At 40.2% G+C, this 22,330-nt stretch overlaps 1 protein-coding gene and 1 long non-coding RNA gene across 11 annotated transcripts in view; one reads left to right on the plus strand and one right to left on the minus strand.

Annotated features, from left to right (window-relative positions):
• Nucleotides 1–1,298, minus strand: part of ENPEP (glutamyl aminopeptidase) — a 78,963-nt gene extending 77,665 nt beyond the window's left edge. Inside the window, exon 1 of the mRNA XM_027543833.1 lies at nt 341–1,298. Within this exon, the coding sequence (XP_027399634.1) occupies nt 341–990 (650 nt within the window). The 5' untranslated portion in view covers nt 991–1,298. The remainder of the gene's footprint in view (nt 1–340) is intronic.
• LOC113894026 overlaps nt 1–13,043 on the plus strand; it is a 124,848-nt gene extending 111,805 nt beyond the window's left edge. For 8 of the 10 annotated variants that reach the window (XR_003511443.1, XR_003511442.1, XR_003511444.1 and 5 more), the window contains 2 exons: nt 11,819–11,891; nt 12,279–13,043. This is a non-coding gene — a long non-coding RNA (uncharacterized LOC113894026). Of the gene's footprint in view, nt 1–11,818; nt 11,966–12,278 lie in introns of all 10 variants that reach the window. The other 2 variants (XR_003511448.1, XR_003511449.1) reach the window with 2 other exon arrangements.
• Nucleotides 13,044–22,330: the final 9,287 nt, after the last annotated feature.

Genomic DNA, 22,330 nt, shown 5'->3' on the forward strand with positions numbered 1-22,330 from the left:
AAGTTACCAAAAACATATTTTTAAAGGTTCAGGTAGTTTATATAAATATTAAGGATAAAATGCAGTATATTATGATTTTTCCTGATGAAAAGAAGGACTTACACTGATTTTTTGGACTCCGTGCAGCTCATTCAATAGTTTCAAATTTTGTGATAGGCTTTGAAAATACAACAGGGCAAGAGTTTTTGCTTCCCAGAGGAACAGGCAGAAATGAAGTCAGGTTTAGATAAAGATCAGACCATGAAAATAATTGAAAGGTGAAAAGAGAAAAGGAAAGGAAGAGAAACGGAAAGCAAAGATAAAAGCTTTGGAAGAACAAAGCAAAAAAATTTTTGTTTACTTGGTTTGTCCTTTCTCCACGTATGTCGTTCTGTAAAATCCCACGAGCGAGCCGTTCAGCCAGCCGGCGAACTCCAGGATCAGGTGGTAGGGACCCTCGCCAGTGTTGGGCTCAAGCTCTTCTTCTGCTTCCACCACCACATACTCCTGCTTCTTGTATTCGAAGCACTGCCTGACTTGAACCTGCTCCCCAGACGGCCTCCTCAGCACCGGGAGCCTGGTGATCCTCGTCTCCCGGAGATGTAGCCACAGGTACCGGGTGGATGAGCTCACGTTGATGGAGATGTCCACGCTGCCCGTGTACGTGTCCTGCTCCATCAGCGGCTTCACCTCCAGGTCGTAGTGCACTGGTTTGATGAAGTCCGGCAGCCTGAAGTCTTTCCAGCCTCCGCTTTCATCCTCACTGGCAGGGCAGACCCCCTGGTCCTCTGGAGGGCTGGTAACGGGAGGCAGGTGGGAAGGAGCCTGGGTCGTGCCCTGGGTCGTGCCCTGGGTCATGCCCTCTGTAGAGTCACATGATCTGGTCAGACCCACAGAAAGTCCTACTATTAATCCGACAGCCACCACCACTGCGCAGATAATGGCCACATGTTTCGTCTTAATGCAGTATCTCTTAGAGCCTTCCCAAGATGATCTCTCCTCCAAGATCATTTTTGTTTCCAAAGTCAAATGTTACACGTGAAAGGATGTTAAATTCAACTAACTAACGTCAGCAGTCCTTTTCCAGTTGGAAGTAATTGCCTGGCTTGGCAGCCTGCTTTCGCCTTTCGCAAACCTCTCTGTGGCTTCTTGCGTCTTTTCCTCTCCCTTCACGTTCCCACTAGCCACTCCAGGATGAATGTGGAAACAAGGGGGTGGAGTAAGGACTCCAGAAGAGGGGCTGAGCGGGAGGAAGAAGACTGACGAAAATATTGTCACGGCTCCTCTTATAAACAACGCATCCCTCACCCCACCCCTCCTGCACCGGAGTGAGTTAAATATAAAACAGGGCTTAGCTTATCAGCCAAGGGGAGGATGATCTTTTGCCAAAGCTCTGTCAGCAGCTTTCAGGGAGAGAGCATTTGGGAAAGAGGTGTGCTTGAGATAGAAAAATTCAACCTTTGCCACTGAGTCTATTGTGTGCACAATCTCTCACTCCTAATCAAAAGGCTTCTTGAATTTCAGCTATTTTTCAGGTAACTTGCTAAAGAAGCTATGTTTTCTTTTCATTTATTTTTTTTCCCTCATGTAAGCATTCAGATTCTGCCTTTTGCCACTGGAATTCGGTGCTCAGTATGATACATAAATTCAGGGACCATGTAAGTACTCAGTAAATATTTGTTGAATTGGTGGATTAACAAAACATGGCCAGGTCACCATAAATCAGTTGATGCTGGATAAAAGAGAGAAGGAAACATAAGATTAATCAAAGCAATACTGGAGCTGAAATGCATAAAAAGAAAGAGAAAGGGAATCGGTTGAAAGGACAGAAGGAAAAGGAAGGTAAACTTGTTAGCTTAGATAACTAAACTATGTTAAACAGATAGTCTGGTCTCAGTGACATTGAATTCTTTAAATATGGTAGATGACTTCCCTAGTGGCTCAGACGGTAAAGCCTCTGCCTACAATGCGGGAGACCCGGGTTCGATCCCTCGGTCGGGAAGATCCCCTGGAGAGGGAAATGGCAACCCACTCCAGTACTCTTGCCTGAAAAATCACATGGATGGAGCCTGGTTGGCTACTGTCCATAGGGTCACAGAGAGTCCGACATGACTGAGCGACTTCACTATCTACTATCTATGGTACATGACATTTGGAGCAGATTCCAGATGCAAAACTTGGCCTTTTAGAAAGATCTATTATCTGCCCAAACCTATTGCTTATATACAAAAAGGTCAAGATGATGGAAATCACAATAATCGACTCCCATTGTTGTGAGTACCTAAGATGTATATACACCCAAGCCTTCTCTAATAGTAACAGTACAATCATAAATATAAAACTTTGAGAGCTTTCTACATGCCGGGCAGTGTATTAGGTACTTTAAAGAAGATCTGTCTTACCAACAATTCCATAAGATTGGTACTATTATGATGCCCATTTTAGAGACAGAAAGACTGACATTCGAAGAGGTTAAGTCATTTGCTCAAGGTCACAGAATTGGAGTTAGAACTCAGGCTGTATAAGTCTAAAATCCAAATAACTAATTATACTGCCTCTCTTTTCTGAAGAGGAAATAAGAGTGGTAAATAACTATGAAAAACTTGGTCAGTATTTCCCAACATGCAATCCATGGATAGTAGCAGATATACTTGCAAAGCAGGCAATGCTGGGGAAGATAAAGTTAAGAACATTCTTTCATTACCTTCCATTCTTACAGGGCCTCCAGTTTGCATTACCATCACAAGATGAGTCTCCCAGACAGCATACACTATTGAGTGATTTCCTTTAGTTAACGAGAAAGCTTTGTTTGGTGGGGTACCTTTGGGGCAGTCTTGAAGGTCTTGTGTTCCTTGAACACACTCTGAGGGTCTTATGTTCCACACTCTGAGAAATGCTACCTTAAACGATTCCAAATTATAAACACACGGAAAAAGAAGATTTTAAGAATGAAAGGGTCCATTTTGCTCTGTACATTTCTATTGTTTTCATAAAAATAGTAGTAAAAGAAAGGGGAGAAGGTATATTTTTCTAAATTATAGGGACATCTTGTTATTTATTTCACATTCTGAAGCAATCCTAAACTTTTAAAATTATAGTCTGTTTAGCTTTGGTAAGTCAACTTCCTGAATTTTAGGCTTAAAAAAAAAATCCCTTTTTTTAATCAGAAAGATCATCTGATGTTTCACTAAATGTTTCGGAAACATTTTGATGTGTTCTCCATAAATTAAAAGGAAGATGTAGAATAAATTTATCTCAGCATAATGACTGAAAATAAGGAAAAACAGTTGGAAGGATGTACATAAAATTATATTAAACTGGAAGCATTTAAAAAAAAAATCTCAGCTAAACTCTTAAACTCAGCTAAAACTCTTAATCTTGTCTAGAAAGATAGCAATCTTATCTCCATCTTATTTGGGCTCAGCTGAACAAAGAAGATAATAGACTTTTGAAATAAGGTACACTTCAGGGGAATTGAGAATGACCACCTGAAATCAAGTATCTCGGGGTTCCCTGGTGGCTCAGTGGTAAAGAATCTGCCAGCCAGTGCAGGAGTCACAGGAGATGTGGGTTTGATCCCTGGATCAGGAAGATCCCCTGAAGAAGGAAATGGCAACCCACTCCAGTATTCTTGCCTCATAAATCCCATGGACAGAGGAACCTGGTGGGCTACAAGTCCATGGGGTCACAGAGTAGGAAAAGACAGCACACAAACACCCAACATTTCTCCTCCTTTCCTGAAATTCCACCATAAGGAATTCATTATTTAAATGCATTTTTTTTTTGTTAGAAGAAATAAAATAACTTAAACCCACATAGTGTGTCTGCATACATCCATAAACTTTTAGTCTAAGGCCCAGTTCTGGCCACAACATCTTACTAGTACCAGCCTAAAAGAGCTGCCTACACCCACTGAAGGGCTCCACATCTTACCCACATCAGCATATTAGGGGTGCCTGATGTGCCTGATGTGATCGAGATAAAGTGTCCAGCCAGGCAAATTGAAGTAGCAGAGCCAACAAGTGCACTAAACACATTTAGGGTCAACACACTAGGGTTTACCAAATATAAAGCCCCAGCTTTCATAGTTAGTAACGCTGCACTTTGCTGCAGCAGTGCCTGCTGACCTTCCTCTCCCTGACCCTGGGATGTGGAGTCTGTGGCAGGAGACTCTTGATCTTGAAAGCCCTTATTCCAGATCCAATCCACAGTGAAGGTCAAGGTAGCCACTAGCAGGACAGAGAGAATCTACTCCTGCAATAAGATCAACAAACCATCATCGGCACTCACCTAGATTAAACAATTTATATTGACTAATGTTGTGTCAGAGAGTCTTCATTACATATAATTAATTTGAAAAGGCTACCTCTAGTCAGTTTCCATTTAGGTTCAAGCCAGTGGAGTGAATGAATGCACAGCTGTTCATTGTTGACCCTAGGTCACACTATCCCTCCTCTACAGCTTTTGACAATGGGTGTTATCAGCTTGTATCCCAAGTACAAATCCAGTCTTCCAAATATGACCTCAATAAATGTTCATTGATTGCTTGTTGAATAAACAAATGAATGGATAAATAAAAAATGAGGGAAAAGACTCCAAGAATACAGAATGGGAAAGGTCAGTGGGTATAACATAGCAGAAATGTTGAGATAAACTCAGTTCAAATTCCAAGAATGACTGTAAGGGAATTCCTTGGAGGGGAGGGCTTGAAAAACATTCCTGACCTTGAGAAGATGAGCAACTTCTTGGCTAATTCCTTCCCATAGCAGGTAGATTGATGCAAGAGTCTCAATACTGAATCATGCTTAGTTGTTCAGTCATGTCCACCTCTTCATGACTCCATGGTCTATAGCCCACCAGGCTCCTCTGCCCATGGAATTCTCCAGGCAAGAATACTGGAGTGGGTAGCCATTCCCTTCTCCAGGGGATCTGCCCAACCCAGGGATCAAACCCAGGTCTCCTGCATTGCAGGCGGATTCTTTACCATCTTAGCCACCGGGGAAATCCATAATACTGAATACACAATGTGTACTCTCCCTTTTCACTTGGAGCTCCAGTTTAAAGCTCTTCTGTTAGATCTCAAAAAATACACATACCCCAGAGGCTACTGGGTTTTCTGTGTATCTTGAGTGCTAACAGCTCACCTAAGAACTAGGAGCATCTCCAGAAATACTGTCAGCAATTTACACTATGGTGTGGTTGTTTGACTGACTCTCCTGTTTGTCAATGAAAGCTGAATGGTTCAGGAAAACAATAAACAAAAATGTCAAGATAGAATCATACTGGGTGGAAGAAGCAGAATCTGTGAATTGGGCTATATTATATAGGGAGCAGGGAGAATCAGAACCAGTTTTTTTCCATCTTGCCACAGCATCTCTATAATCAACCATGTCAATTCTATAAACCTCATGGTCAATCCAAGTATTTCTAAACTTTAAAGGTTTAGCTGGAATTTAAAAGGGGGAGTGCCATTCCATTTGACTTCACCAACCATGCATTCTAAATCCATATTGGTAATGTTTGTTGTGATCCTAGTCAATTATATTTTATTCTCCTCAGGAACACCATCTTTTGTTCAGCTTTAGGAACTGTTTTAAAAGGTTCGATTGGGTTTTTTTTTCCTTTCTCTCCATTTTTTTTTCTTACCCATATCCCTCACACTTGAACACCCCTCCACCCACCCTTCTCTCCATTCCACTCCTCAACTAGTTTTAAGACTAAGTGATCTCAGCTAACTTTTTCCATGAGCTGAAAATAACTGCATATGTCAGGCAGAAAGTGTTCATGAGACCATCTAACTTTTGTTGGTTGGTAATGATGAATTTGTCCAATGACTAGCACAATAAGAAAAAATACACAGTAGGGAAGACAAGGAAGAGAGAAGAGAAAGTGGGTCAGGAGGTGAGGAAGAGTAGGAAGAAGAAAAATTTTCAGAGAAACTGAGGAGGAGAATAAATTTCCAAAACATATTCAAACATAATTCAATAAAAAATGAAAATCAATGAAACAATATGTTTATATCTTCTCTATTTTTGTTTCCAAACTGATTTGAGAATCCTTCTGTAGGATTTTCTGGACACTCAGACTTCTCGTGGTATTCTCCACCCACGTAGTCCATGGACACCAGGATTTCATAAGCTCTGAGCAAGAATCACATTCCTGTTTCTCATTTGGATTATCCTAGGGAAAATTGGTGCACTTTACCTGCCTCTGAAAAAGTATCTATGGGCCACTTTTTTCTTTCAGTCATTCAACAAATATATACTAACTCTATAAATATTTACTTTTCAGCAAATACCTACTGGATAAGGAATTCAAGGATAAACTTTAAAATGTGGACATGAACTGTGAATAAATACTCTTTAAGGCATGTGTTTGAGAAGGCAATGGCACCCCACTCCAGTACTCTTGCCTGGAAAATCCCATGGGTGGAGGAGCCTGGTGGGCTGCAGTCCATGGGGTCACTAGAGTCTGACACGACTGAGCGACTTCACTTTGACTTTTCACTTTCCTGCACTGGAGAAGGAAATGGCAACCCACTCCAGTGTTCTTGCCTGGAGAATTCCAGGGACTGGGGAGCCTGGTGGGCTGCCGTCTATGGGGTCGCACAGAGTTGGACATGACTGAAGTGACTTAGCAGCAGTAGCAGCAGCAAGGCATGTGTTTAAACCCCTGCTTTGTTCTTAGAATGTGAAAGTTTTGAAAATATTCATGAAAGCAAAGAAAATAAAATGAAATGATTTTTATTATTATAGTTTTATTTTTTCTGTATTTCTATTAATGCTTTTATTCTTATAATTTTAAACTGCTTTTATATTCGGTTCTCTAAGGTACAGTAATGCATTGGGAGACAGTGGCAGGACATAGAAACAGCAGGAGAAGAATAATAGTGATAATATAGTTTAGATTTCTGTTCTGATAACTTCAAAATTATCCTTATCTATTTTCTCAGTGTACTAAAAAATAGCTTTATATTCTGAGTTTTAAAACTTCCTGAAATGTTTAATTCACTCAACATTTCCTTTCAGCCTTTTGTGGGCTTCCCTGATAGCTCAGTTGGTAAAGGATCCACCTGCAATGTGGGAGATGTGGGTTTAGTCCCTGGGTTGGGAAGATCCCGTGGAGAAGGGAAAGGTAACCCACTCCAGTATTCTGGCCACAGCTCTATATTCTGAGTTTTAAAACTTCCTGAAATGTTTAATTCACTCAACATTTCCTTTCAGCCTTTTGTAGCATCAAAATTCTTGGCAATGTCTTATCTCTTTTCTCTCCTATCTGCAGAAATCTGCAAAAATAATGTTGATGTAGAGAAAATATCTTACATAATGTTCTTTTATTCCATAAGGAATCCAAGTGAATTATACTAGTAATGATGATTTTGGATCACGTTCCCCACAGAAATTTTCATAGATTAACTCTTCATCTTAATATTAATCATTTCTTTCAGAGAAAGAGCATGTGATTTTCCAATTTTTATTTATTAGCACTGGCTGTTTGGTTTGAAATTTTCTTCATTACTACATTAATTTTAACAAAGTTGTCTTTAATTTTTGTTTCCTCAGAAGTAAAAAAATTTAACTGCATTAGGAGTGCTCATGTCTGATTCTTTGTGACCCCACGAGGCTCCTCTGTCCATGGGATTCTCCAGGCAAGAATACTGGAGGAGTTTCCATTTCTTCCTCCAGTGAATCTTCCCGACCCAGGGATCAAACCCGTGTCTTCTGCATCTCCTGCACTGCAGGTGGATTCTTTACCACTGAGCCACAAGGGAAGCCCCTTTAACTTCACTAAGATGATCCCAGTCATCCATGTGATAAACAAACATGTTATTTCTTTGTTAGACTCCCTTTTCTTGGTATATCTTCTGTTTTCATTTATTACTTTATTAGTATGCTTTTGTATTAAGCTGAAAAATTGTCCGCCTAAAAGATAATCCACATTCCTAATTCCTGGAACCTAGGAATGTTAGCTTGCACTTTTTTTTTAAGTTTTTGTAGATATGATTAAATTAAGAATCTTGAGATGAGGGCATTATTTGGGGATTATTGATATTGGGATAGGTTTTAAATGTAATCTCACATATTCTTATAAAAGGGAGGCAGAGAGAGGTTTTTCCCACGGACATACAGGTGATGTGAAGATGGAGCAGAGGAAAATTTGAAGATCCTGGTCTTAAAGATTGTAATGATGTAGTCACAAACTGCAGAATCCTGGTAGCTACTAGAAGTTGTAAGAGGCAAGGACCAGATTCTCCTCTATAGCTTCTGAAGGAGGGGTAGTCTGCTGACACCTTGATTTTGGCCCAGTGATACTGATTTTGGACTTCTGGCTTTCAAAAATGTGAGAGAATGAATTTCTGTTATTTTAAGCTACTAAGCTTGTGGTGATTTGTTACAGCAGCCACAGGAAATTAATACAACAGTCTTTAGATATTCATTCAACAAATATATGTTGAGATCCACAACATGCCAGATATTTTCAACTGACGGAAAGCACTAAATAAGAACACAAAAGCAGTCTCAGAGCAGAAGAGTTTTTCTCAAGTAGGAATAAGGTTGGAATAAGAGAGAATATTGGCTTTTTCGACAATGACATACTCTCTTCTTTCATCTACTTGTGATTTTCTAGAGATACACTTCAGAGGTCTGTTTTTATTCTTCAAGACATATGTAGATTTTACTCAAGGTTTTAAAGGATTTTTAAAATATTTACTTGACTGCTTCGGGTCTTTGTTGCAGCACGCAGGATCTTTCTTTGTAGACTCTCTAGCTGTGGCTCCATGACATGAGGGATGCTAGTTTCCCGACCAGGGATGAAATACACATCCCCCGCATTGCAAGGTGGATTCTTACCCACTGGACCACCAGGGAAGTCCCCCTTTAAAGGATGTTTATGCATTTATTTTCCAATTGCCTTCACCATGGAACATTTGTTAAGAGGATTGATAAATAGTTTCTTCAGTGAATAGAATATATGTGTTTCTGTATAAACATTATAACTCCCACTGAATTTATCTGAATCATTTATTAAATTACATCTTGGGAAAATTTATATTTGCTTTTGATTTGGAAGCTTTAATCCTAAATCCATTTTTTGGTCAGTGATGTTCCAAATCCGAGACAAAATAATACTATATCTTGTGGATGGAGTGATTCCCTTCTATCTTCTGAATGCTTTGCCTCATTTATTTCTGCTTTTGTCATTGATAGTAATCTGGTGAATTGTTTAGCTTCTGCATTTAGATACTTTCCTTTGATATCTTGATTTTCATTAGCTTTTAAAGGGGTTCTAGTGAGTTTTATTCTTGGTTTATCTGCTATCTTTTGCATTTGTGGCTAAGATATTTTATATGCATATGTTGTAAGGGTTGGACTTTGCACATGAATCAGCAGAAAAGAACTTGCCTGCAGTGCAGGAGACATGGGTTCAATCACTGGTTGGGAAGATCTCCTGGAGGAAGGCATGGCAACTATTCCAGTATTCTTGCTGGGAAAATCCCATGAACAGAGAAGCCTGGCATGCTGCAGTCCATGGGCTCGCAAAGAGTCAGATACGACTTAGTAACTGAACCATGATGCTCTCTAGTAACAAGAAGTCTGGAGTTAGAGAGTAGCATCATGATTTGGAAGCTCAATAATGTCTTCAGGAAACTAATATGTGCTTATCTATTCATTCCATAACCTTTATTGTATGGTCCCAAGCTGGTTGTCACAATTCTGGCTATGAAAATCATTTTCAAGGTTAAGAAGTGGACGGAGGAAGGAAGAGTAACTTTTTTTTCCCCTTAAGAGTATCTTTTTCTTTTATCAGTGAAGACAGTAATTTCCCAGAAGTCCTCAGCAGTCTGCATCTAAAATTTCATGCAGGAGTCCTGATTCACTTGGCCCTTCTGTAGCTTTACCTGCCGGAGAGGAATGTGGTAGAAATTACTGACCCGAATCAACACCAACTTATCTCTACAGCAGCACACATTGCTGGTGCAAACTCAGGATATTTGTTGGCAAATAAGAGGAGAAACGGCCATTGGCGAGGCACAAGCACAGCCTCAATAGATCTTATCTCTGGAGAAGAAGTGTAGTCGCTCAGTCGTGTCCGACTCTTTGCGACCCCACGGACTGTTGCCTACCGGGCTCTTCTGTCCGTGGGATTTTCCAGGCAAGAATACTGGAGTGGGTTGCCATTTCCTTCTCCAGGAGATCTTCCCGACCTAGGGATTAAACCCGGGTCTCCCTCATTGTAAGCAGACGCTTTACCATCTGAACCACCAGGGAAGTCCTCTGGAGAGGATCAGGACAAATCTGAGAAGGGCAAAGAGTTTGTACTTCTTACTATGTTCTATCTGCTGCCTCTATCCTCCCAACATCTTTATTGGTTTTCTGGTTTGTTTTTGTTGGGGTGTTTTTTCTGGGGGGAGTGCAGGGCGAGGTGGGGGGTGGGTAGGCCAAGGTGGAGCAGACTCTCCTATTTCCTATCTCCTCACAACTTTCTAAAGTCATCTCATGTTGCCATCGCACTATGCAAAAATCTTCAGTGTGTCCCATTCACTGACAGGATCAAGTTCATGGCATGGTATTCCAAGCCCCAGTTCACTTAACTCCAGAAGGTTCCTGACATCTTACAATCCTTTTTCAAATTTACCCCCAAGCCAGACTGGCCAATTGATTGTTTTGCGAACACACAGTACCCATGGCTGTCATGATGCATTTGCTGGTGCTGATGCTCCTGCCTCTTCTCCTTTGAGTCATTCTCGGGACCCAGCTTACCTCTCTTCTCAAGTAAACAAACATTCTGATCCAAATGGACCAAATTGGTCAATCCTTCTTTACCTCCTGTAAACGCACTTGATGTCATTCATTTGTCATTTATTTTTAGTACAATCCCCAAATGGCCACTTACGCTGTGTATTAGTAAACGCAGTCCAACTACCCAAACAAGCAGTACCCATCTATCTGCTGTGTTGTTTATTTCTCACTTAGGCTATATCCAAGGTGGATATTTTTGTTCATGACTCCCCTGGATGGCACTCCATTAAGCACTAAGTCAGGAATTTAGGTTCCTTCCGTCTTGTTTTGTTTCTCTCTTCAATATGTGACTCCAAGGTGGCCGTAGGAAGAGAAGAAAACATGAGAAACTCATATTGGACTTTTAGTTATCTTAACCTACCGCCTTCATTCACAACCATTGGCCAGAATTAGTCACATAACCGGAGAAGGCAATGGCATCCCACTCCAGTACTCTTGCCTGGAAAATCCCATGGACAGAGGAGCCTGGTGGGCTGCAGTCCATGGGGTTGCTAAGGGTCGGACACGACTGAGCAACTTCATTTTCACTTTTCACTTTCATGCATTGGAGAAGGAAATGGTAACCCACTCCAGTGTTCTTGCCTGGAGAATCCTAGGGACGGGGGAGCCTGGTGGGCTGCCATCTATGGGGTCGCACAGAGTCGGACACGACTGAAGCAACTTAGCAGCAGTCACATAACTCCCTGAAAAACTAAAGGGGCTGGGATAAGCAGAAACAACTCAAGCCTTCAGGAGAGGAGCTTTGGTGGTCAGCTAGCCATGACTGCCTTCTGCTGGCCTCCCCTCATCCTAGGTTGAATGTTGCTAGTATGGCACAGTGACTCAGAAGGAGAAGAAGGTCATATGTAGAAAAAAAAAAACAAAAAAAAAAACCACAGTTGCTATTATTTTTATTAAGTCCTCAGGATACATCCAAGGCAAAGTGCCTTCTTTCTTCATGCACATATAAAAATTATTCACCTACATGCTCATAGTTTATGCTTATTTCCATCACTGCTGCTCTAAATATTTACTTTAACTTGATTTCTCCTGAACAGACGCGTACTATGAACGGGACACACACTCGAGTGATTTACTCTGGATCCTGCTCTGCTTCTAGGGATGGCTGAGGTACAGCAGCTCCTATTTTCCAAAGGTCATTTTATTGGCACTTCAGAATACCATAGAAACAAGTGTAAGTAAAGGTAATTGCATTCAGGTGGAAGGAAAGAAGAAGGAAATGAAACGAAAAGGAACTAGCGTTCATGGTACATACTTCGTGCCATATGTCTTTTATTTGCTGTCTTTTTAATGCATCCAGAAATGCTATGAATTAGTTATTATGGGTCCCAGCTGCTACTAACAATCCATGCTGTCTCCAAATCTAGTCGAAGGAATTTAGTACTATTTATGGGCTAGTCCAGACTTCTCCATGAATAATTTTGTCTTTTAGGTACATCGTGGACTATCTTTGCAGCTAGCCTAAGTGACAAATCTTATTTATAATATTGTTTTTAGGTGCGAATGTTCCACAGGAACCAACACATGAGACCTGCTTGCTTATCTGGTCCTCAGGCCTGTCAGGACACTGGGAGAGTCCCCTTCCCACCATGCGCATAGCATTACACAGCGCCAAGTTCATATAAGATATTACACAGGTAGAACAAGTGGCTAAGTGATAATTACATAAAATTTAAGTTGAAAGAGAAACTAATTTCCTCTTTTAGTCATAAATTTAAAATTAAGCTGTTTATAAAACAGCATTTTCCCAGATTTTCTCTCTAAAACATTAACCAATTTTGCTGGAATATAACATATAACTGTTTTAGTCAGAATCTAACATAGGTTTGTGACAGAAAAAAAAGAAAATGCACAAAATGTAATATATGTGTCCTTACATGAAATGATAAAAGCAAGATAACAAATGATATATACAATGTGAAATTCCTGTTGTAAAATATATATACACAGAAAAAGATTGGAAAGCATAAATCAAAGTGTTAAAAACAGTGATTTTCTTTGGTGATATATAAAATTATGGGAAATTTCTTTTGCAGTTTTGTGTTATCATTCTTGTTTTATGTAGAGTATTTTCCTGAAGATATGTTATTTAGTATTTAGGGGAAAAACACACATATACAGAGTGTTGTACTAGGTCAAGTCTTTCATGGAAAAATCTAGATGTTTATTTGTATCTGTTACTTCCCTGTACTATCCCTTGAAATCTTGATCCATTAAATTAAATAAACTGAGAAAAGATGTTTATACTGTCTCTAGAAAATACAACTCCATTTTCTCTCATCATTTCATATTTCCAGTTCATTAGGATAAGTTAAATTATTATGTGTGGTCCCCTTTTTGCACTTTTCCATAAATTGTAATTTTGATTGGTGAGATTTCCAGTCCGTGGATCATCCACTTCCTTCCAATCTTCTTTCCCACATCTCACCCATCCTGCCCATCTGGGAGCCCTCGTTGAGACATTATGAAACATCATTCTTTCCCTTGGAGGTTGGGTTTTACAACATGGATTACAGATCAGACAAATAACAAATAAGCCTTCTTAAGCCTTCATTAGGACAACTGACATTCAGACACACATAGAGGAAACAAATATTGCACATTTTAAAACTGGATTTTATTTTTCTCTTAAAGAAAAGCTTTATGAATTTTTATATAAATTTTACTTTTCTCTTTCTATTCCCAAACAATATGGTTTACACCACAGCCATAGTAACCTTTTAAAAAGATAAATCATGTTACTTCCCTGCTTATAACTTTTAATGTCTTCTCAGTGCAATTGAAACAACATTGAGATACTTTTTTATGGCCTTCAAGTCCTCCAAGATATCTTTTCATTTTATCCCATAGGCTCTGAAAAAACAAGAACTTTCTTTCTGTTCCTTAAACACTCGAGAGTCCCATTTTGGGCTTTTTTTCTTACTTAAAATAGGTCTCCCAAACACCTTTGCAAGACTGCCTCCTTCTCGCCATTCACGTCTCATCTCAAATGCCTCCTGCTCTGAGGGGGCCTCACCGACTGCCTTGCTTCATTATTACTGCCCTTCCCCCTCTCCTGTGACACTGTCTATCCCGGTACACTACATCAGAGTTCTTACAGCCTTCTCTCACCCTGAGGTTATTTTACGTAGTTTTTCGTTAGTGAGTATTGTCTGTCTCGCCAACTAGAATGTAAGTTCCACAGAGTAGGAACTTTTTCTTGTATCCCCATTGCTAGAATTATGCTGGGCACATAGTAGGCACAAAATAAATATCTCTTGTTTAAACAAAAATTGGCTTTGAATAATGCACAATACCGGAGAAGGCAATGGCACCCCACTCCAGTACTCTTGCCTGGAAAATCCACGGACGGAGGAGCCTGAAAGGCTCCAGTCCATGGGGTCACGAAGAGTCGGACAGGACTGAGCAACTTCACTTTCACTTTTCACTTTCATGCATTGGAGAAGGAAATGGCAACCTACTCCAGTGTTCTTGCCTGGAGAATCCCAGGGACAGAGGAGCCTGGTGGGCTGCCGTCTATGGGGTCGCACAGAGTCGGACACGACTGAAGCGACTTAGCAGCAGCAGCAGCAAAATGCACAGTACCGTGTCTTCTTTGCTCCTAAAAACGGCTATAGGATCTGAAAGAACACACCTTTCATCTTTGAGCAGAGAATGTCCTTTCTCCCAGGTCCTCCAGTCTCTTTTTATCTCCATTCGTGAACCATCAGAGCCTTTTCAGGCCACCACTAGAAGGGCAATTTTCTTGATTCTGCTTTCACCTTCTGGCTTTCACCAAATTCCTGAAAACTCCTGTGAGTTTCTGTAATGGAAAATCAACCTAAATCAGAGTCTCACTGTTGTTCTTTGGTCTATGAAAATAAAACCATGGTGCTATCCTCAGCACAGTGCATGCTTTCAGTTGGATTGTCACTTATCTGTCACACCCACGCCTTACCCCTGAATCAGAGCATTTTTCTGCAAGGCTGGTCAGTAGGACTTGGAATGATCTGTTTTTAGAACTTAGGTCAAAATGGGAATTACGGTAATCACAAGCATGGTTTCATTAGCATCACAGCCTAAACAATTTTTCTAATTCATCTTAAAATGTTATTCAACCATAACTTATTGAAAAATAAAGACAAATTTATCTTTTATAAAATCATGGGAATTTAGAGCTGCAATGCAATTTAGATACGATCTAGTTTAGATCATATCTAATTAGATGTGATCATGGTTTTTATGATCTAGTTTATCAAACTAGGTGTGACCTAGTTTATCAAACTAGATATGATCTAGTTTATAGTTTTAAACATTTAAATATAGATATTTTTTAAAATATTTAAGAATATTAAAACCCAGGGTGAGGCTAAGTAACTTTTCAAAGGTCACTGAGCCAAGCGAAGGCAGATCCACATGTAGACACCCAGTCCAACACTCTTTCTACTACATATAATGAAGTTCAAAGTTTATTAGTTGTAGGATTAACTATTTTGGAATAATTAATAATCTTTTAAATATTTAATAATCTTTTATGAGTCTGAGTGAACTCCGGGAGTTGGTGATGAACAGGGAGGCCTAGCGTGCTGTGATTCATGGGGTCGCAAAGAGTCGGACACGACTGAGCAACTGAACTGACCTGAATAATCTTTGTCTCTGTTACAGTGCCTGGAACATAGAAGGCAATCAATAATTACAAAGGATTTTACTTCAATTTGGAATAGCAGTTATAATGCCTTGTTGCTTTTCATTTATCTGTCTTTTGAGATTGTGTTTTCCAACAGTCATGACTGTTACACACAATGAGTTAAGCAGTATTAATTTACATAGTTAACTGACTCTCGCATGCATCATTTCACACATTTCTACCTGATGAACACACCCTGTGTATTGCGTGTGTATTTATAATGCATGTATATAATTCCATTTCTGATGTGAATAGTATAGAAATGTTACTTTATTTACTGATAATTATTTATAAAAGGAAAATAAAGGTGGAATTCTTGGATTTAATTATCCGTACTTATTCATATGGAAATGACTTTAAACTATTTGGCATTGAAATAATAGCAAAGATTTGGCATTATAATTGAAAATGTCTGAATCCTCTGTTTATGAGCTCATAGTATTTGAAAATTTATTTTATAAAGTCATAGCAAGTTGAGAAAAAAATTCTATTTGACATTAAAAGTGAGAAGTAGAAAATGGAAAATGAAATAAGGAGGATTTCCTGAAACTTCAATCTGAAGAGTAATTATAATGGTGACTACAATTTTATGAAATAAAATGCCAAACATCATATAAGATATTTTGAAATTACACTTTATATTTTGAATAGAAATCGAGCCAAGTGTGGAAACAGTCCCATGATCCAAGAGAGTGTTTTGCTTTCACTTACAGGCCGTGAACCGGAGGACTCATCTGTTCATGCTCTAAATGTAATGCCCACTTTCACTGCTTCACCTCCCTGTTTGCATGTGCCTCTAACTTGCCCCAATGTACCTGTGTGCTGTACAAGAGTACACAGCACTATATTTTCCTTCTTCATGGGTTTAATTGTCTTCATTTGTCTCCTATGAGTCTCAACTTTGACTAGCTCTGTTTATCACTTCTGCTGGTAGATGTAGAACACTATTACTTTTCTGTGACCTGACAGGAGGGAAGAATAAATAGCGTACTCCTCTGCTTCACTGACAAGCAGTTCTACACTCAGCAGTTTTCTAGCATCCAGTCTGGAAGATGCTTCCACAGACAGCAGAAACATGATGCTACCGTTCTTGCATGAAGATACAAAGCAGTACTGAAAACAACTGTCTCATTAGTTCACGGAATCGATAATGATCAAAATAATGGGTAATTCTTCGCACTATTATGTGGTACTCAATGACAGAGTACCTGCCTTATGAACAATGTCTTTCCCTCCCCACCTTGGTAAAGTAAGAGTTTAGAAGCTATTTTTGTGGGAGCACTACTGATGGAGAGCCCAGGAGAAGCAGGGATGTGGTTCTCTCTAGGATATAATGTTTCAGAGTTTCTACTGTGGGGAATGCTGAGTTTTATAATTATTTGCAATTATTTCCCTTTCTTGATGCATGTGTGGATGGTGCACGGTAGCTCAGACAGTAAAGCGTCTGCCTACAATGCAGGAGACCCAGGTTCAATCCCTGGATCAGGAAGATCCCCTGGAGAAGGAAATGGCAACCCACTCCAGAACTCTTGCCTGGAAAATCCCGGGGACCGAGGAGCCTGGTAGGCTACAGTCCATGGGGTCGCAAAGAGTCAGACACGACTGAGCAACTTCACTTCACTTCCCTTTCTTGAAACTTCCCTCTATCTTTGAAGGTGAGTCTGTGAAATGAAAGTTATAGTAAAATGAGTCATAATGAATCTTGTAGAAGAAAGAATTCATAATCTGTTCACTGAAATCCTGTCAAGCACAACAAAGTCCCACTTCTTCCATGACACCTTTTTAAACCAACCCAGTTAGTGGTTACACAACCCTTTGAACTTGTAAATACGATTGTTTTCTCTACCATGTGTTTTATGCCCATGAAATTTATTCTGTTGGCACTTTATATTGTTATTTGCCTTTCTTTCCTTTGTGCTCAGTTCAGTTCAGTTCAGTTGCTCAGTAGTGTCAGACTCTCTGTGACCCCATGAATTGCAGCATGCCAGGCCTCCCTGTCCATCAACAATTCCCAGAATTCACTCAAACCTATGTCCATTGAGTCGATGATGCCATCCAGCCATCTCATTCTCTGTCATCCCCTTTTCCTCCTGCCCCCAATCCCTCCCAGCATCAGTCTTTTCCAATGAGTCAACTTTTTGCATGAGGTGGCCAAAGTATTGGAGTTTCAGCTTTAGCATCATTCCTTCTGAAGACCACCCAGGATTGATCTCCATTAGAATGGACTGGTTGGATCTCCTTGCAGTCCAAGGGACTTGCAAGAGTCTTCTCCAACACCACAGTTCAAAAGCATCAATTCTTCGGCGCTCAACCTTCTTCACAGTCCAACTCTCACATCCATACATGACCACCGGAAAAACCATATCCTTGACTAGACGGACCTTTGTTGGCAAAGTAACATCTCTGCTTTTGAATATGTTATCAAGGTTGCTCATAACTTTCCTTCCAAGGAGTAAGTGTCTTTTAATTTCATGGCTGCAATCACCATCTGCAGTGATTTTGGAGCCCCCCAAAATTGAGTCTGACAATGTTTCCACTGTTTCCCCATCTATTTCCCATGAAGTGATGGGACCAGATGCCATGATCTTCATTTTCTGAATTGAGCTTTAAGCCAACTTTTTCACTCTCCTCTTTCACTTTCATCAAGAGGATTTTTAGTTCCTCTTCACTTTTTGCCATAAGGGTGGTGTCATCTGCATATCTGAGGTTATTGATATTTCTTCCAGCAATCTTGATTCCAGCTTGTGCTTCTTCCAGCCCAGCGTTTCTCATGATGTACTCTGCATATAAGTTAAATAAGCAGGGTGACAATAAACAGCCTTAACGTACTCCTTTTCCTATTTGGAACCAGTTTGTTGTTCCATGTCCAGTTCTAACTGTTGCTTCTTGACCTGCATACAGATTTCTCAAGAGGCAGGTCACGTGGTCTGGTATTCCCATCTCTTGAAGAATTTTCCACAGTTTATTGTGATTCACAGTCAAAGGCTTTGGCATAGTCAATAAAGCAGAAATAGATGTTTTTCTGGAACTCTCTTGCTTTTTCCATGATCCAGCGGATGTTGGCAATTTGATCTCTGGTTCCTCTGCCTTTTCTAAAACCAGCTTGAACATCTAGAAGTTCATGGTTCACATATTGCTGAAGCCTGGCTTGGAGAATTTTGAGCATTACTTTATTAGCGTGTGAGATGAGTGCAATTGTGCAGTAGTTTGAGCATTCTTTGGCATTGCCTTTCTTTGGGATTGGAATGAAAACTGACCTTTTCCAGTCCTGTAGCCACTGCTGAGTTTTCCAAATTTGCTGGCATATTGAGTACAGCACTTTCACAGCATCATCTTTCAGGATTTGAAATAGCTCAACTGGAATTCCATCACCTCCACTAGCTTTGTTCATAGTGATGCTTTCTAAGGCCCACTTGACTTCACATTCCAGGATGTCTGGCTCTAGGTCAGTGATTACACCATCATGATTATCTGGGTCGTGAAGATCTTTTTTGTACAGTTCTTCTGTGTATTCTTGCCATCTCTTCTTAATATCTTCTGCTTCTGTTAGGTCCATACCATTTCTATCCTTTATCGAGCCCATCTTTGCATGAAATGTTCCCTTGGTATCTCTAATTTTCTTGAAAAAATCTCTAGTCTTTCCCATTCTGTTGTCTTCCTGTATTTCTTTGCATTGATGGCTGAGGAAGGCTTTCTTATCTCTTCTTGCTATTCTTTGGAACTCTGCATTCAGATGCTTATATCTTTCCTTTTCTCCTTTGCTTTTCACTTCTCTTCTTTTCACAGCTATTTGTAAGGCCTCCCCAGACAGCCATTTTGCTTTTTTTGCATTTCTTTTCCACGGGGATGATCTTGATCCCTGTCTCCTGTATAATATCCATAGTGCATGCCCATAGTACATGTCATGAACATCCGTCCATAATTTATCAGGCACTCTATCTATCAGATCTAGGCCCTTAAATCTATTTCTCACTTCCACTGTATAATCATAAGGGATTTGATTTAGGTCATACCTGAATGGTCTAGTGGTTTTCCCTACTTTCTTCAATTGAAGTCTGAATTTGGCAATAAGGAATTCATGGTCTGAGCCACAGTCAGCTCCCAGTCTTGTTTTTGCTGACTGTATAGAGCTTCTCCATCTTTGGCTGCAAAGAATATAATCAGTCTGATTTCAGTGTTGACCATTTGGTGGTGTCCATGTGTAGAGTCTTCTCTTGTGTTGTTGGAAGAGGGTGTTTGCTATGACCAGTGCGTTCTCTTGGCAAAACTCTATTAGCCTTTGCCCTGCTTCATTCTGTATTCCAAGGCCACATTTTCGTGTAACCCCAGGTGTTTCTTGACTTCCTACTTTTGCATTCCAGTCCCCTATAATGAAAAGGACATCTTTTTTGGGTGTTAGTTCTAAAAGGTCTTGTCAGTCTTCATAGAACCGTTCAACTTCAGCTTCTTCAGCGTTACTGGTTGGGGCATAGACTTGGATTACTGTGATATAGAATGGTTTGCCTTGGAAAGGAACAGAGATCATTCTGTCATTTTTGAGATTGCACCCAAGTACTGCATTTCGGACTCTTTTGTTGACCATGATGGCTACTCTGTTTCTTCTAAGGGATTCCTGCCCACAGTAGTAGATATAATGGTCATCTGAGTTAAATTCACCCATTCCAGTCCATTTGAGTTTGCTGATTCCTAGAATGTCGACGTTCACTCTTGCCATCTCCTGTTTGACCACTTCCAATTTGCCTGATTCACGGACCTAACATTCCAGGTTCCTATGCAATATTGCTTTTTACAGCATCAGACCTTGCTTCTATCACCAGTCACGTCCACAGTTGGGTATTGTTTTTGCTTTGGCTCCATCCCTTCATTCTTTCTGGAGTTATTTCTCCACTGATCTCCAGTAGCATATTGGGCACCTACTGACCTGGGGAGTTCCTCTTTCAGTATCCCATCATTTTGCCTTTTCATACTGTTCATGGGGTTCTCAAGGCAAGAATACTAAAGTGGTTTGCCATTCTCTTCTCCAGTGGATCACATTCTGTCAGACCTCTCCACCATGACCCACCCATCTTGGGTGGCCCCATGGGCATGGCTTAGTTTCATTGAGTTAGACAAGGCCGTGGTCCGTGTGATTAGATTGACTAGTTTTCTGTGATATGGTTTCAGTGTGTCTGCCCTCTGCTGCCCTCTCGCAACACCTACCGTCTTACTTGGGTTCCTTACTTGGGCTCCGTCTTCCTTTGTGCTACTCTTTAATAAATACATGACTTACTTCCCTACTAGAGCACAGGCACTTCCTTGTGAGATATTGTTGTTGTTGTTTAGTTGCTAAGTTGTGTCTGACTCTTTTGTGACCCCATGGACTATAGCCCGCCAACCTTCTCTGTCCTTGGGATTTCCTTGGCAAGAATACTGGAGTGGGTTGCCATTTCCTTCTCCAGGGGACCTTCCTGACTCAGGGATCAAACTCATGTCTCCTGCTTGTCAAGTGGATTCTTTACAACTGATCCACCTGGGAAACCCTTGTCAGATACTTATATATATTCCTTGAAGCACATAAAACTGTCATTTTGTGAAGTAATATTAAAAATTAAAAGATGGGTTTATTTCCAAGTAGGTAAGTGTAGGTTCTTCAAAACGTTGTCTGCTTTAGATAGTAACCTTTGTAAGAACTCAGGTGAGGAGAAAGGGTTTCCTAGATGATTGTGTCCTCATTCATTAAGGTGGGATATTCTATCTTTTCTGACTGTCTCTGCAACCCTGCCCTGGAGAGTCACCCAGGCTTCATGTAGGCATGTGCTTGCCTGCTTTGTATCCGCTTGAAGTATGGTTAATGAAATAAATCTGACAAACATGACTACATATTTTCAGAATGGTGTCTTGCTAGCTTCATCCCACTCCTGAGTTAGCCCGCAGTGTGCTCCCTTTGGTATTCCATGCCAGATCCACAAGTAAGCAGGCAGACTGTGCAAAGTTCCAGAGCAGAAGGACCTGCTATGTTTTTATATTCTACAAGGCATTCTCCTTCCCATTATTGAACTGTTGAGAAGAGGTGGGTAGAATTTTAATTATGTGTGGGTAAACACTTTTCAGCTTTGGTGTTTGAACCTGATGTGGAGATTAAGGACAGATTGGCATAAAAATCTCAAGCGCTATTTTGGTTAAAAAAAGAGACTGAGACCCCAACCCAAAGGCAAAACCAACCAGGCTCAGCCCCCTCCCCATAATCTCCCTCATTTTTAATAGAATGTGTATTATTTACATACTATGTAATATGCTATGCAAACACAGCTTTATGTAACTTCTCTCAATAAGATTGCCATCTATAAACATCTCTTGTTTAGACATTCTCATAGTACCACTTCTTCAAATCCTTTCCCTCAAGGTGGAAAATTATTGAAGTCTGTCTGATATTCAAAATTGGGGTGTACTTTCATTTATAGCTAGTATTAAATAACAAGCACCAGATTTATCCTTCCACCTGAAACTGCAAAGAAAAGGAAAATAAGGCATGGCATATATGATTTCCAGGACCCAAACATCAGGCAACATAAGACAGTTACCTTGAGAGACAGGAAACAAATAGGTGACTTTTATTTTTGCCCAAGCTTACTGCTTTAAAAGAGTTTCCAGACTGTAATGCAAATAGGAGGAACCCAGGAGGAGTTAGCAGGCTCTTTGAGTTGAATAGAACCCAGGGAGACAAAGTCAGCTAGAGTTCGAAAGAGCAATAAAGAGGAAGGGAAATCCAAAAATATACGGTGTGTTCCCCTGACCATGCAGCATGTACTCATTAGTGTATGTCTGTGAGGAAAGTATCAGAGCATGGAAATCTCCCAGAAGAATTAGAGGGAACAATATGAGCACTCACACAGGGCTGGGTATA

Source organism: Bos indicus x Bos taurus, chromosome 6, assembly GCF_003369695.1.
Source record: "Bos indicus x Bos taurus breed Angus x Brahman F1 hybrid chromosome 6, Bos_hybrid_MaternalHap_v2.0, whole genome shotgun sequence".
Taxonomy (NCBI): Eukaryota; Metazoa; Chordata; class Mammalia; order Artiodactyla; family Bovidae; genus Bos; species Bos indicus x Bos taurus.